This window comes from Crocodylus siamensis, chromosome 1 (assembly GCF_052110815.1).
Source record: "Crocodylus siamensis isolate JL-2025a chromosome 1, ASM5211081v1, whole genome shotgun sequence".
NCBI lineage: Eukaryota > Metazoa > Chordata > Crocodylia > Crocodylidae > Crocodylus > Crocodylus siamensis.
This window is the reverse complement of record NC_143395.1, coordinates 189,145,743-189,163,531: the sequence shown is the minus strand read 5'-3', so window position 1 is coordinate 189,163,531 and position 17,789 is coordinate 189,145,743. Positions and strand designations below refer to the sequence as shown.

Here is a 17,789-nt window from a genome sequence, read left to right as displayed (position 1 = left end):
AGTTCCACATACATATTGCTGAGTTCACCACAGCATCTCACCTTGTGATTTTTCTCTCAAGATAATCTCATCTCTAAATATTTACAGCTGCTTACCTCAAAATTGGCCAAGATTTTATAACTTTTTTACTGTAAAGGATGCCTTCCAAGATTTGTGAGGTTTTGGATCACCTCAATAAGTTTATTATCCAGATCTGCAGTGTTGCAGTTGGGCTTCCCTATATGCCCTAACACTTTGTAGTTGCTATCCCAAAGCAAGATGTCATCTCTACCTGCATACTATCTCATTCCTTTCTAGGAAACTTTAAGCTTTTGTTTCCATGGCAAAACCTTCATACCACCTTTTAAATACGACTGTCTAACTTTGGATCCTGCTAAGACTTCCATCGTTTGATTCTAGATCAACAGGACTAAACCTTTTTGATTCTATCAGCTGAACAATATTCAAGGTCCTATTTGTAATCACTGGGAGTAGAATTTGATGACAATGTATGTTTCTTTGATACAATCCTATTTATTTAAAAATATAAATATATTTTCTACTCATTTACTTGCAAAACTGTATTTTGGACTAAATTAGTTATTATAGGAATATTAAAAAGGTTTTACTCTGTTGGTATTCTCTTCAAAACTGCAAAAATTTAATTATAAAAACTATAAAATATTGAAAATGAAGGAAATAACTAGTTTGAATCTCAAACATTTTCATCCAATTCTCTGGCCATTATTCAAAAGGCATGCAGTCATTTCCTTTATAACATACTACATAATGGCTGCAAGACCTTTTCAAAGCATGATATAACAGAGGAGTATGAATAGCCTGACTACTTTTAACAATTTAGCAGTTTAGAAAACAATAAAGGTAGACCAAAAATTGAATGTGTATTCTATGTAATCTGAACTGCTCATCTAAACTCCCTGTCCATAATCAATGGCTTTCTCAACCTGTTCTATGTAGTTATAACCAAGACTCCCAATGCTGCAAATACAGGTGCTTACAAGAAAAAGCCCTCTAATATAAAAATGTAATCATTTGCACAACTGGAAACTTAAACTGCAAGCTTTCACGCACAAAATGTCTTAAGTGTCTGTACAGTGCTCAACAAAACAACCGGGTTTGATTTTTTTTTCCTTTGGACATCACTGAAATACAGAATTTAAATAAAAGATTCCTTTGCAAGAATCTAAAATATATTATCTGAAGTACTTTGATTAATCTAAATCTCCAAACATTGTTCATAACTGTAACGTATGAATTTCATTATGTAGCACGATACTAGTGTTCAACACATTTTTTGATAAACTCATAAGGTAAAAAATTCTTATTAATTCAAGTAGAACAAAATAACTAATATTTTGCATTTCAGTACCCTTCACATGTTCTGCATAGTCAGGATACTTTATAAGACCACAGTAATAATCCACCTGCAATAACACTAATCTTTGTTCCTGTTCATTCAAAAAAAATTCCCCTATGATTTGACAGGTTAATTATTCTGTGCAGTGTCACTACATTAACATTAAAACTAGAATTGACACAGGCTATCATTTTTCATTCATTTTCATTCTTTGCTCAACTCCCTGCGAAACAATTTCAGAGTTAAGCATCTGCCAAATTTATAAGTTGGAGTCGGATGCAAAATCAACAAAGTTCATTTATTTTATATATGTCATTTAAATGCTTTACAAAAACTGTCATGAAAAGAAATCATTTAACTAGGAGTCATCTATCCATTTCCCCAATACATATTTGAAAAGATACAATCTATTACCTAGATTTTCTCATTTGGATAGCAAAAGTGCCATAAGACAAGCCCTTGCTATTAGCTTCTATAAAAGTACTGAGTTTACATATATTCTCTGTGTTTACATATATTCTCTTGAACTAGTTAGTTAAATACTATGGTCCTATATCAAAGCTTACTCCCAGTGGCTTTGGATTTTGTTTTGCGAGGACTGATCAAGATCAATCACTATTAGACACCCCTCTCTAGGCATCAATTATAGAAATGATCCCTGAATGTACAACCTTACACTGAGTCCAACATTCTCTCTCAGTCCTTCATATCTTGTACTTCTCTCAAAACGTCTGGTCTTGGCTACTCTTGGAGATACCAAGCTAGATGAATACCTCTGGGTCCTACGTGGCAATTTTTATATCCCTAGAGTTAGAGAACTCTATCTGAACTTCCCACAGCTTCTACTAGTCTTGAACTGATCGTATACAAGCAGGCCATGCAAACTCCTGTATGGGTCATATGCACATGTAAAGTGATAAGGATGAAGTCCACTGCACATGAAAGCTGGCTTCCCTGAAGAAAGGTGAAAAATAGGTTCCCTGAAGTAAACTGCCTTCTTCCCATGTTAATTATTTTTAACAAACATAGAAGTTCAAATAGAAGGACACTTTGAAAACAAGTTTAAATTGCTACAGAACACTAATGCAAGACTCAAAATGACGAATAAAACAGAAGATGACAGTAGTGCAAATCTACAGGTGCATCACGTGCACAAATACCTGAACACAGACATTATCTGTACTATTCACAGCATCAAACCGAAAGTCTAGATTGGGGACCAGCAACCTAGCGCCTGCAAAGAGACTGGATGTGGCCCACAAAGCCTATATTTTGATAACAGTTTGACACTGGCAGGGGAGGAATGGTAGCGGGGAGGGCGTGCCAGTACCCCACCTTCAAGCCTAGCTCTGTTAAAGTGGCCTGCTGCTCCTATAAAAGGCTGCAAATCTTTGTTCTAGACAATTTACACCATTACTACCATGGGAAATTCAATTGTTGGCAAGATCCATAAAAGAATATAGAGTCTTTCCTTCCTGAAGCCACAGGTTTGAAACAGGTTTAAGTCATAAGCAGTCCAAAAAAAGAGTCACCACTCACTGGACAACTCTTTGGTGGTCTATATGAAGTGAGTTGTTCACAAACTGACAAATAAAAAACTTTCTTCATTTCTTCACGGTGTTTAGAAACCTATACATTAAGTATAATAAGTTTGAACAGTAAGCAGGTGCAGGGATATATTTTAAACAGTGGACTCAACATTCTTCAAAAGTTCACAGGTTCATAGGAAAAAACAGGGCTGGAAGGGACCCCACAAGGTCATCTAATTCAGCTTTCTACTCAGGCAGGATCATCCCCGGCTAAACCATCCCAGCCAGGTGTCTGTTTAACCTGCTTCTGAACGTTTCCAGAAACAAAGATTCCACAACTTTTCTAGGTAGCCTGTTCCAATGTTCGGCTACCCTCATAGTCAGAAACTTCTTCCTAATCTCCAACCTAAACTGCCCTGCTGCAGGCCATCTGGCTTGAAGACATTTTTGTCCTGCCCCTTACAGCTACCAAGAAAAGCCCATCACCATCCTCTCTCTAACTGCCTTTCAGGTTTTTAAAGACTGTTATCAAACACCATCTCGGTCTTCTCTTCTCCAGGCTAAATAACCCTACTCCTCTCAGCCTTTCCTCAAAAATCTAATCTCCCAGGTTCCTAATCATTTGTGGTGCCCTACACTGGCCTCCTTCCAAACTGTCCACATCCTTCTTGAAGTGTGATGCCCAAAGCTAGACACATTACTCCAGATGAAGCCTCAACACAGTGCTGAATAGAGCTGAAGAAACATTTCCCTTGATTTGCATGTGACACTCCTGGTAACACAACAAAGGAAGCTGTTGGCTTTTTTTTTTTGCAACAATAGCACACTGCTGGCTCATATTCAGCTTATGGTCCTCTGTAAAACTCAGGTCCTTCTCTGTTGTACCACAGCCTAGCCAGTCATTCCCCAGTCTGTATATGTGTATGCAGTTATTCCATCCACAGAGTAGGACTTTGCATTTGTCCTTGTTGAATCTCATCTCACTGGATTGCAGACTCTTTCTCCAGTCTATCTAGGTCATTCTGGATCCTAGCCCCGCTGCCCAAACTGTCCACCTAACTTGTCAACATTCTCAAATTTGCTAAGTGTGCACTCGATCCCATCATGCAAATCATTAATGAAGACGCTGAAGAATACCAGACCCACGTTATACAAGTACACTTATACTGTTGATGGTTGTGTTTAGAAAATGCTCATCAGAAGGAGGGAAAATGAAGGCCTCTTTTTCTCCAAAAATGAGAAAGAGACAGGCAGTTCAAAAACTTTCCTACCAATGTAATCTGACTCCAAGGGGAAAGTACTATAACTACAGAAAGGGAAACATGCTAGATTAGGTTTTGGGTCATTTCAAATTTTTAGCTTCCATGCTCTAGTCTCTAATGAATTTTGGCTACTAACGATTATCAAGAGTATCAATTTGAATTAGTAGTCTAAAAGTGAAATGCTGCAAATACATTTTCCACTTTTAAATAATATGCGTCTCACCTTCCCTCCTCTAACAATACAATTTGATTTTCATAGATTATTTGACCGTACAGCTCATAACACCACCCCCTAGAAAAGCTAAACTTAGTTAAAACTTCCAACTGTTTCCTTTTAATGCGATCCATATTTTGTTTTTATACTTACTAAATGCATAGTTCAATGAAGGGAAATTAATTCCATACAAGACTACGCTTCTTAATTCTAAAACAATGTTATAGATATGAACAGTTACAAAACCATAAGGCATGGAAGGTAACTTACCCCATAACTGAATGGTGCACTTACAATTTAGTTTACTGTAGTAAGTTTACCATTACCTAAAGCATTAAGCCAATGTCTTCAAAATTTAATAGAAGTGGGCTTTATAGTACAGGACAGAATTTGGCTTGGCAAATATCTTAAGTACATTCTAAATGTTATCACTCTCTTGCAGAGTTCACAAGCTGACCAATATATAGGCTAAATAAGAGACTTATTAAGGTCATCTGGCCCCTCCAGCTAATTATGACTGCCCATTACAGGGCCTGGAACAGTTTGCTTTTAAATTTATCATGTGATAACGCTTCCCTTAATTCCCCTTCCACTATCCGTTAGCATTAACTCTCATGTTGCAGTGTTCTTGGAGTTTTGTTGCATGAAATTTAAAAACATAGGTGTTGATTATTCTACTTACCTTAAGTTCCCTTCCTTGGCAGTCAAACACTTGCAAAACGGTTAAGTTTTCTTCCCTTTCCCTGACAAGTCATACATTTAGTGCTTTTAATCTTTCCTCATAAGTCAGTCTCTTCATACTCCCTTAATCAGTTTTATTGCTCATATTGTTGCATGATCATATTTTAAACAAGAGTCAGACATCAATATATTTTAAAAGCGGCACTGAACATAATCTTTTATTTTAGAATACAATTTATGAGCTTCTGAAAATGGAGAAAGAATAATACAGATTACAAGAGAGTTCTGACTTCCTGTAAACATTTCTATCACACAAACAGTTTAAAGGAAAACCAAAACCAAGCGTTTAATTAAACACCACTAGCCCGAAATTCAAATCATTTAGTAAACAGATGGCTATGCTTCATAGACCATCAGCAGTCTATTTCAACTAACTGAAACTGCTATTAATGTAATGTCATGCAAGCTAGAACTAAAGGATTTCAATCATCATAAAGAATGTAGTTATAAATAGCTATTAAAGTATTTACCACTAAAAAAATTGGTCCCAGCATAAAGAGACTTCTATTTAAGGCCATCATTAAACCCAGACATCTTCCTTAAGTATATTAGAATGCTTGCTTGCACTTGCAGAAGCTTCAACAAATCCAGCTGGCCATTGTAAAGAACAACTTAGGAAAATTAAATAAAGGTGCCCTCTGATTTTTCATCAAACAACCTCTAACTTCAGAAACATGCTTACTAACAATTACGGTTCCAATCCTGCAAACACTTAAACACATGAGCAGTCCTTTCTAGTTCAATGGGGCTAACTCACATACACAAGCATTTATTACACTGAAATAAGCTGTACTCCTCGAGTAGCAAAACCTGTAGCTACCTTTGTCTTCAACCACACGTTTCCCTACACTAGTACAGAAATGAACATTTTGAATGAACAACATAAGTCCATAGCAATAAAAAATTTGAATACTCTAAGCTAGGTTGAAATACAGGAGAGATTGTAAAAAGATTAAAAATGTAACACAGTCTATAGCTACTTACAGATGTGGGGAACCCCCCCCCCCCCCAGCACACACACCAGAACTCACTACTTTCAGCCCCAAAAGCTCTACTTTCAGCTTGGTGCTCCCCCACACCAAGCACAGCAGATGCCCAGAAGAGGCAGTGCATTATTTTGACCCAGCTCATCCAACGTCTGTATAGACTGCGCGATTCCTCAGGGCTTCTGACACTTCTTTCCAACACTGAATCCCCTAGTAGATAAAAGCACTAAATAGCCTTGCTGAAGTGCATGATCTACACAGACATTAGGCAAACATGCCTCCTCTTCTGGTAAAGCACTGTGGGGCGGGGGGGTTCACATCTATCAGCAGACCCATGAGATTATAGTTCCCTCAATATTATTCTAAATCTGTACTGTACATGGCCTCTTCATATCTCCACTAACTCTGTAATGGCATTCTTGAATTTTGCAACGTATTTTGCTGTATACAAACATAATAACGAACTTAACAGCAATGATGCTTTCATCCACCACTACCCTCAACTTCATCATCATTGATCTTTATACTTTGTTGTTCTAAGTCACTCTTTACTGCATCTATCCAGCACATCTCAAATTTTCCTCTTTTTCCATTTCATGTATGCTGGGATGTCACATTACATATGACATCCATGTCAGGTCCATTATTGGCACCAATCCAAATCATTACAACCGCCTTCCCTGAATAATCTATTTCAGTGTTATTTCTTGTCCTGTTTCAGTATCAGCATGACAGTGGTGTCATACATAGTGAGTTTTGGCTTTATTCAAAATATCTGTAGTCTTTCATATATGACAAGAGTTTTCTGAATAGAAGGAGAAGCTAATGCCAGACATCTCCACAATTCCCATTATTCAAACAGCAGTCCTCCAAGATCCACATTTTCCTCAAATGTTAGGTCTTCCTCATGTCTGGGGGAAGGGGAGGGGAAACTTGTTCAAAGTTAGCATAAAAGAAAAAAGTGAACATGGAAAATTAGCAAATATAGAACACATGAAAAGGAGGAAAGAACAGAACAGTTGTTCAGAGCAGAGGCGCTAATGTTTGCCTTTACTCATATAATTATAAAAAAATCAAAATGGAAGGGACCTCAGGAGATTGTCTAGGCTATGTACAAACATTCAGTTTCTTGTGGGAGAATTCCCATTCTCCTGGGAGAAACCCAAGGTGTACAAACATTCATGTTTTTTTCTTCTGGACCATCAATGGCAGTTCTGGGAGAAAAATAAGTTGATTCCAACCAGGCAGAAATCAGTCGGGGGGGGGAACAGTTTTTCCTGGAAGAATGAACATTTGCACACTTTCCCTTGAGACCAGGAGGAACAGAAGTGGAGAGAAAATCTCCCATGCTTTCCTGAGATCAGAATCACCCTGGTCTGGAGAAGGTGCAGGGAGCAGCTGCTCCAGGACGTCCCTTAAAACTAGGAGAGAACCAACCGCCAGTTGCTCCCCACAAGCTCCTCACCCACCAGGATCCCCGCTGTGAGAAGTGGGCAGTGGTTGGTGCAATTTAGAAGCCAGTAATACCAGAAAGCAGGCTCAGGGAAAGCCTCCCCCAGCCCAGTTCTGCCGGTTTCCCCTTTCCACCAACCCTAGAAACTATGAAACAACCCAACTAGGAAACAAGAGCAGCAATTTAAAAGCTGATATAGCCAAGAACCACAATACTAGCAGCCGCACCAGCAAGGGCCAGATGGTCCCAGGGCCACATGCCATATGCCCTCCATACCCCCTCCCCTCTGTTGAACTGCACACCTTGACCTGCCCCAAGTGCCCCAGATGCAGGTTCCTCCAGTACAGATGCTCTACAGTGCAGGGTCCCCAGTACTGTGGGCTGCACCAACCTAGGGTAGGAGAAGCTGGAGAGAAAGATAACCCAGAAACCCCAGCTACTTCTGCAGCTGAAGCAACGTAAGGGGAGGGAGCAGTGGCCACATGGGATCCCAGGGGATGCAATTTAACCCTTCCCAGGCCACATGTGGCTCACAAGCCACCCATTGGATGGCCCAGGTCTATAGGAAAGACTGGGAGACATGCAGACGAAAAGTTAATTTTTCCTCTTATTTAAAACATTTGTGCATTTTATTTGAAAGACAGAATGTTTGAAAGATGAAAACATTTTGACCAACAAAATGGAAATCATTCCAATGTCATTCCACCATTTCAAATAAGATCTGTATTAGATACGTAACTCAATTTCCTTCCTGCTTTACATTCACTGGAATACTCCATAATTTCAACATTTTTCACTGTGCTATATTATATATACACACACATTAGAAAATGAACTATGTACAGCTATCCTCCAGCTATTTCACCAAGGGTAAATCGTTAAAATTAATGCCATCATATAACAGTATTATTTCAAGAGTATACCAAAGGGAATATTAATACCAGTTTTGGTTTATCTGGGTCTAGAACATATCAAAATGCATATAGGAAGCTTAAATATCAAGGGACTATTAACAAGTCAGAAACACTGTGGGAAAGGCTAGCCCTATCAACATACGGTATAATAGCTTTACCTTCTAAATCCATTAGTAACAAACTACTTTATTGGGAGAAGGCTCAAACATATCACTTTGGAATAGAACACTATCGGGATGAAGACCTGAACTTCATCTTATTTGTGCAATCACAAAGGAAACAGTACCAATAATACTTCACTTAGTCTTTTCCACCTAAGGGGAAAAGAATATAAAAATAAAAAGGACAGCATGTGGTAGAATAGAGGCCTTTCTGTATACATTGTAGAAATGCCTTAACACACTAGGATCTAGGAGGAAAACAAATGGACTTTATGGAACTACCCACAGAACAGATGGTGCTTTTACTGGGTTATAATCCAAAGAACAGTACTGACAGGGAAGGACCCACCAGTCCATACAACTGCTGCTAGAAGCCAGATGTGCAATAGCTCATCTCTAGTAGCAAACACATTCCCTCAACATTATAGTGATATGGAGAAACTGAGTACTGGAAATCCTCTCATATGGTTGGGGTGGGGAGGGGTGAAAGAGAGATGGCCTAATATCAAACTTAAGTAGATTTTAAGTAGCCAATAAGCTGAATTCAAGGGTTGTAAGAGAATATAGCCCAGGAACAAGTTTTAATAACTAGCTTGTTTTGAAGTTTTAAATATATTATAGAAGAAAATTGAACAGCAGTTCAAAATATTTATAAAAAAAAGTAGTAAATACCTGAAGTACTCACAGCAGTGGAATAAGGATTGAGAACTCCAGTATTTTCAGCCCAGCAACCACATCCATAAAGAGCTGCCTGAGAAAAGAAGTTGATCTTTCATAAATTGAAGTTCTCAGCCAGGTTTCTGAAGAAAAGAGGGTTATTACGTGGGATAATAAAGGAACCGGTTTTAAATAAGTCCAATTACCATGGCATAGGGGAGGGGAGAAAGGACACAGGACTTAAGGGGGGGGAGGGGGTTTAAAGCACTGTTCTGTTAAAAAAAAATTCCTATGGACAGTCCAAAGATGATTACCCATAGGACAGCACCAAAAATGGACAAACCAGTTGTCCACCAGCTGCACTATGTGCTACAAATTCCTGAAGTCTCTCAAAATTCCTATGCCTCCAGTCATCAATCATTTATTTTGCATTTGTCCTGAAACTGTGGGGCAACACAAAAGTGGGCTACTGGATTAAACTAAGGCCACACTTTCCACAATACTTGTATTAAACAAGGATTATCTAAAAAAAATCTAAGCATTTCAGAGTTTCAGTGTTTCCTTTTAAGCTTTTTGGGATATTTATTGGAAGAATATACAAGTAGGGAGAAACAGTTTTTCTAACAGTGCATTCTGATATACAACATACTTGCTATTCCTGGTCCAGAGTGAAGTCCGCAACACTTATAAAAAAATTTTTTAGAATGTCACCAAGAACAAAGCACCTTCATTTCCTATACAGAGGACTGAGATCTTCCCATTCGAGTGATACAGTGGTAGTGCACTACCACACAATTCTTGCCTAGTTTAAAACTTGTACTGTTATAGCTACTTTCTTGTAATTTCAAAAAAACTGGAACTAATCACCTGACCAACTCTTCCAGGATGCTTCAAAGCTAAACCTCCACTGGAGACAGCAGCAGCAACATTTCCTTCTTGGTCAACAACGACTGCACCAACTGTGTCCAGTGTTCCCGAGTCATTCTCCTATAGAACATACAAAAAGAAATAACTACTAAAAACAGCTTCTTAACAAATGCTTAATGTCATATCACAATTCTTAGAGCTTGCAAATTAGTGTTCGGAAAAATCTGATGACTGACAAAGGGCTCTACTGAACAAAGCTGCCTCTGATGCTGTCCATATTATACATGTCCTGTGGACTGCCGCAACATGCTTAAAACAAAATCTAAACAGAACTTCTTGGGATATGAAGGTAATGCAAACCTCTGTGTTAATTCACTAGTTGAATGCTTACATGAATAAAGATGCTAATTAATACAAACTTGAACAGTGATAACCACTTGTCCACTAAGAACAGACATGCAAACATACTGTTCTGTCAGTCAACCCTTTATCCCCATCTCAAAAGCAGCAATAAAAAATTGCAGTTAACTAATCTGTGGGTTGGGGAGAGGGAAAAAGTCTTATAATTGAAATAAAACTACTACATGGAGCAGATGACCCTGTTCAGCACCTTTAAGAGCCAGCTGCAGCAGAGTCATCTACTCCACCACCCTGAAGCATGCCACTAAGGATCATCTGCTCTGCCTTCATAATGCTAGCACAGATGACCCTGTGCAGTACCATAAATGAGGGGAGCTACTGGGACAGGCACCATCTTTTTGGGAGAAGGCAAAAATAACTGCTGCTGCAGCAGTGGCCGACCACACTACCACCCATCAGCACTGCAGCATCTGGTGCTGCCTCATGCATCACAGCTGCCCTGGGTGTGATGCCCTACTACACCTCTGACACTATGGGCCAGCCACTGTAGTCCTTAAAAGGTGCCATGCACGATCACCTGCTCCTACATGGCAGCAAAAGGCTCAACTCACACACAAAAGGGCCAGGTGTGCTGAGTAACTCAGATCATCACTACTCTAACAATTCCTGGGGCTCTCCCTGGTTTGCTTCACTGGAGTGTGAAGCAGTCATGATAAGAGCTCAGAAGCTATAAGAGCCCAATGTCAAGATCAGGCTTCCACTCTTCACGTAGAATGACAGAGCCAGGAAAGAGCCCACCAGGTGACCTGGCAGGAAACCATGTGGAGTTGGATATACTTCAGAAGTTCAGAAAAATTTCTAGTGCTAAGCTAAAAAAAGTGTCTGAGGTTAAATTTAAAATACTTACAAAGATAATATATTTCATTCTTAAAAAACACAAAGTTGGCTGAATGTGCTTTCCTCACGCTTGCAGCAGAGGTCAAATCTAAGCTGATACATGCACATAACATGTAAATACAACCACCCACTTTTTTCTACCCCATATCCCTCAAAGAGCTAGGAAAAAATGGGATTTTGAGCCCCTCAGACAAAAGCAATTTGCTTGTTTGCGTCCTGTGACGTTTGAATCTAGAATTGCAATTCAAATCTGGCTTTTTAATAAACTCTGGGCTGTCTCGGTTCAGAATGATAACAGAAGTTACTTGTCTTGGTACATACTGATATGAATTTTTAGCTGTAGACAATATAGTGCATTTGGGCAAAGCTATCTTTGTTAAAAAAGGATGATTTTTATTTAGGTCCTTTCCCTGGTTATTTTATTTTCTAAAAGGATTTTTTTAAATGGCAACAGCAGTCGAAGGATCAGTCTGTAGTATTGACTGATACTTTGGGGGTAGAAAAAGTGCTTTTTCCTAAAATGTGGGGGTCAATGTATAAATCAGAAAAATATGCTATTTTAAAATGCGAGAAGAGGAAGACAACTTGCTGCTTGCAAGAACATATCAGGTGATCCACTTTACTTTTTCCATAGGTCTGCTGCTATTCCATAATAAGTGAAGCTGCATTGCTGTAACTGAATCATGTTTCAGTCAGGGCTATGCTACCCTGATTTAAACTTCCCCTCTAGGACAGGAGCACACAAGCAAACAGTTACAGTGGAACCAGCTGAACCACAGTAAAAACCCTCTTCCCCTTTAAATGGATATACTTGTCTGCCCAGGCACTAAGAAAGTCTACTAGTTAATTACAAAAAATAGCCATTAAAAGGGACATTATGTTACTAGCCTCCTGGCATGGACATAAGTTAACATCAGATACTCTCCTTCCTGTTTAAACAGATCCAGGTAAATAGCTTCACTGATTTCAATGAAGCTAGTCATGCGAGTGCTTGCAGGACCGGGATCCAAATGGAGAAGGAAAAAAATCCCCGAATTATCCAGTCCCAAAGCTTACTCACTTTAGATTTATTTTGTGGTACAGAAGAACTATGGCTTAATCCGTTTACCACAATATTTACAACCTCCTGAAAATGAAGATATGCATGTTAGATAATGCTTTAGTCATATATTTTTGCTTGCCTTGGTATCAGTGTGGCACTGTCAAAACTAACTCAGCACCTCTTTGTGGCTGTACAGCACACAACTCGCCCCCGTAACTGGCACCCCTGAGAGCAAAAAAAAAGCAACTCACTCCTCTCCCATCCAGTAACAGCCAGCTTCTTTCTTCCACCCACACTTTGTTATTTCTGAACCAGCTCCTACATCTAAAAATCAGCACTAACTATAGCCAACTCTGCTCTTTGGACCTACATCCATGTAAGAAAACAAGGCAAGGGTGAGGTGGAAGGGAGTCAGGTAAGTACCTCAAATTACCCTCACCGTATTTATTAGAGCATTTATCCCCATAACATTCTCTGGGTTGGAAAAGTCTGAAGGGAAACTGAAGCTTGTTTTGTTGAAGGCCACAAAAGGGTGTTATAAAAATCAAATTTTAATTTCAAAATGTTATCAAATTCTCTCTCTCTAAAATGATATTAGAATGGGGAAAATAAGTCTTTAAAAGACAAAGAAAATAACAATTAGTAGCTCCACACCTCAATTATTAGCATTTTTACAGAAGTTTCCTTATCCTGGTGAAAACCTGTTCACATTACACCAGGTTAAAAGTCTCAGAAAAATCTCAGTTTGCAGACGCTCAATAAAAACCTAGTTAAGAAGATAGTCCCTTCAAGACTGTCTTCACTGAGCATGCTTTAGGTCTTCATGAGTCCTAGTACTGCCCATTCCCAGAAAGCAACTGTACTTCCCGCAGTACAGGGCTCAGAAAAAAAAAAATAAAGCCAGACTCCTGTTTATCTGTTACCAAGAAGCCCAAGAAAAGAGAGAGCTCATACAAGGAACTAAAAAGTGGTAAAGAGGAATTTAGCAATTGGACAGGGACACGAATTGGGAAGCCTAAGATACAGAAACTACAACAGACATAGAGACCGAGACCGAGATAAGCAACAGGAGGGCATAAAAAAAAGAGGCAGAGAAGACCACGATACAGGATGAAGGTGGAAGAGATAGGAAAGTCCATAAACCTGCTTCCTTTCCAAGCCTGAAATGAAAAACAAGATTCTCGAATTCTGCCATTCTTCTACTATTAAGTAACCCACTAGCTAAGTGTGTTTCTCATTCTCCAGAGCAGTGTATCCCAACCTTTTCCAGGCCAAGGCACACTTACATTAATAAACATCTTCTGCAGCACACCTGTTAAGGCATTCCTCATCCTCATATCCACTGTAGCTCATTGCCATGGCAAAATTCCACGGCACACCCGCTCACTTCTGATGGCACATTTTCCTGCCGCAGCACACTGGTTGGGAAACACTGCTCTGGAGGATGTGGCCACATAAAAAAATGACAACTTAATATTCTTATCTATTACTTAGCTACCTCAAGTGACAGCCTATGCAATTCATCCAAAGGTTCCAGCACTGCTGCTAAACCACACGGGTGTCAGCTGGATGATACCTCATGGAATTTTCTTTCCTTTTTGTTGTTTTGAAAAACCTAGGAAATTCAATACAAGAGGTAAGGCTTTTTGTGGCTGATGTCATTTATTGGACCGACTATGTGGTTGGGACAGACAAGTTTCAAATGTAGGTATTTTCTTCTCTATTCACTTTTGTTAAAAGATCAAGTTTTCAAAAAATAAGGCACTCCTAAGCTAAAAATAACCAGAATTAAAGCTATCAGGACTACCTTGACTTGGCCTCCTCTGCAGACGCATTACACTCCAGTCTTCAATTAAACAATCTCACCCTAGGCTCTACGTCACTCAGAGGACAGAATCAAGGTCCACATAAGAGAGGAAGCTGGTTTTTGTGGGATCCCTGCATCACTTACTGGACAAACTAAGTTTGCAGTGAACAAGGCCTAGGATTGCAGGAAATGAAGTGGTTACAGAAATTAAATACTTCCCTGGGGCCAGGATTCGACGCCTACTTCTGCCAGGCTAGTCACATAAAGGAATCAGAACTCATGGTAGAGGTGATATCTTTTATTAGACCAACTAGATATCACCTTTACTAATAAAAGATATCACTTTTACTACGAGTTCTGATTCCTTTTGCATCTAGACCAATATGGCTACAACCTGGATGCCAGTCAGATAAAGAAAACTTTTCACAGGTGGTCACTACTGAGTTTTTTATTTTATGTATGCCCAGGACCCTGGGTCTTATTTGCAAGTCCCAAGCATTCTCAGTTGCAGCTAAAAGTAGAGAGGTATGCCTTACATACTACACAGAAAAAAACAGGTGTTTTGTATCCCAAATTGGGCACTCAGAAAAAGAGAGAAAAAAACCACACGCACACATACTTTATATATACACACACATATATATACATACACATATATATACACACACACACACACACACACACACATACACACACACACACATATATACACACCTCTAACTTACTCTCCCTATGTTAGCTCCTGGAAATAAATGCCATCCTGTCACATCAAGAAAGGGTGATGAGAAAAATAAATATATATTATGAATGCTTTGCAAATATTAAAAGTGCATACCAAGTCCCTCAACAAGGGTTCAAACCAATGCATCTTTTTAAAAGGTTTTAATTTACAATTTCTTCCACAGGTGAGATGCTAAAGCCAAATATCTCTCTCAAAACTCAACAATGAGATAACTTCTAATTGAACTCCACATCCTAACCAAAAACATCCCTCTTTTAAAAAAACTAACAGTGTAAAGATATGTAAAGAGGATAATGGAAGAGACTACTATGACACATGCTATTTCACTCTCAATACAGTTTAAAAACAGTATGCAGCTTGAACTGAAAAACTGCAACTGACAATACATACACAAATTGGCCTTTCCAGTCAAATTAAGATTTCAGATCAAGTTTATGCTCAAATTTGATCACAATTATGTTTTCTCTGCATCGTTGCCATTATAAAAAATAAAAGCCATTAAACAAAACTGCACTGTGCATTTTACTTCTTATCTAAATTAGCACAGAAACACAACTTCTAAAAATAAGTCCTAAATTCTATATTCTCTCTCTGCCTCAGAAGAGTCAATGCCAATAAAGTAATAAAACTCAATTACCTGGGCAGTTCCTGTCAAAAAATTGTGAGAAGTTATGTTGTTTATAATTGTACAAATTAGAAAACATAATTAAGCAGTTTCCTAACTAAAATCATGTATTGCAGTATTTGAAAAAAAGGCACTTGATTGGAAACTATGATAGTTTCATGGTGGTATAGTGTCATCACATAAAGTATGGCAAAGACAGTTCCACTCTTATACAATAAAGGTTAAAAAGGTGAAGTTACAGTACTTCTGTAAAATATCTTAAGGGGAAAATTCCCAAATCAGCCCTTTTGTAGTGGCTTACTACCTCTTACTACCATTGAACAGCAAGCAGACCCTTGCTTTATTTAGCTACTTTTCATGAGGTGAGACAATGAGTTACCATAAAGAAAAACTGGTTTAGGTGCATATCTTAAGGCTTTCATAGAAAGGCCAGCTGGACAGCAACTGGTCACAAAGGTTGCAACTCAAAGAGTGGGATAGGAATTCTTATTTTTCATGCACTCTTCCGTAATTATTATTAAAAGTAGTCCCAAAAAGCATGTAGGAGAACAAGGGAAAAAATGTACTTTCACAAGTAAAGCTAGTGAAATCTCTACAATTCTTAACAATTAACTGAATTTAGGACAAAAGTTAATTCAGAGTCTTGGAATGAATTACCAGGTTTGGCTCATAATAGGGAAATTAATTGCAGGTGGGATACGGAGTCAAGCACAAAGAGTTTGCTCTAGGCTTCTTTAAAAACCACAGCCAAACAACTTATGCAATTCTTTGGCAATATTTTGTCAGTCCATTCAGTGGTAAGTTTTTATTTTGGGTTATACAAGAAGCATCCATATCACCCATTTCAGACTACTGTAGGTCCACATCTTGTTTAAGGAAAATGAACAATGTCTTGCTGCAGCAAAGCAACATTATACAGGCATACCTCGTTTTATTGTGCTTCGCTTTATTGCGCTTCGCAGATATTGCGTTTTTTACAAATTGAAGGTTTGTGGCAACCCTGCGTCGAGCAAGTCTATCAGTGCCATTTGTCCAACAGCATTTGCTCACTTCGTGTCTCTGTGTCACATTTTGGTAATTCTTGCAATATTTCAAACTTTTTCATTATTATTATATTTGTTATGGTGATCTGTGATCTTTGATGTTACTATTGTAATTGTTTTGGGGCGCCACGAACTGCGCCCATATAAGACGGCGAACTTAATCGATAAATGTTGTGTGTGTTCTGACTGCTCCACCGACCGGCCATTCCCCCATCTCTCTCCCTCTCCTCAGGCCTCCCTATTCCCTGAGACACAACAATATTGAAATTAGGCCAATTAATAACCCTACAATGGCCTCCAAGTGTTCAAGTGAAAGGAAGAGTCGCACGTCTCTCACTTTAAATCAAAAGCTAGAAATGATTAAGCTTAGTGAGGAAGGCATGTCGAAAGCTGAGATAGGCCGAAAGCTAGGCCTCTTGCGCCAAACAGTTAGCCAAGTTGTGAATGCAAAGGAAAAGTTCTTGAAGGAAATTAAAAGTGCTACTCCAGTGAACACACGAATGATAAGAAAGCGAAACAGCCTTATTGCTGATATGGAGAACGTTTTAGTGGTCTGGATAGAAGATCAAACCAGCCACAACATTCCCTCAAGCCAAAGCCTAATCCAGAGCAAGGCCCTAACTCTCTTCAATTCTATGGAGGCTGAGAGAGGTGAGGAAACTGCAGAAGAAAAGTTTGAAGCTAGCAGAGGTTGGTTCATGAGGTTTAAGGAAAGAAGCCATCTCCATAACATAAAAGTGCAAGGTGAAGCAGCAAGTGCTGATGTAGAAGCTGCAGCAAGTTATCTAGAAGATCTAGCTAAGATAATTGATGAAGGTGGCTACACTAAACAACAGATTTTCCATGTAGACGAAACAGCCTTATATTGGAAGAAGATGCCATCTAGGACTTTCATAGCTAGAGAGGAGAAGTCAATGCCTGGCTTCAAAGCTTCAAAGGACAGGCTGACTCTCGTTAGGGGCTAATGCAGCTGGTGACTTCAAGTTGAAGCCAATGCTCATTTACCATTCCGAAAATCCTAGGGCCCTTAAGAATTATGCTAAATCTACTCTGCCTGTGCTCTAGAAATGCAACAACAAAGCCTGGATGACAGCACATCGTTCACAACATGGTTTACTGAATATTTTAAACC

General features: G+C 38.9%; 1 protein-coding gene across 4 annotated transcripts in view; it reads right to left on the bottom strand.

Moving 5' to 3' along the window:
- TASP1 (taspase 1) overlaps positions 1–17,789 on the bottom strand; it is a 174,703-nt gene that overhangs the window by 99,246 nt on the left and 57,668 nt on the right. For all 4 annotated transcript variants that reach the window (XR_016442924.1, XM_090051279.1, XM_090051270.1 and 1 more), the window contains exons 9-10: positions 10,142–10,261; positions 9,290–9,368 (exon numbers count right to left, since the gene is read on the bottom strand). Coding sequence is in view for 3 of the 4 variants with exons in the window: in XM_090051279.1 (XP_089907405.1) it covers positions 9,290–9,368; positions 10,142–10,261 (199 nt within the window). In the remaining variant the exon portion in view is untranslated. The remainder of the gene's footprint in view (positions 1–9,289; positions 9,369–10,141; positions 10,262–17,789) is intronic.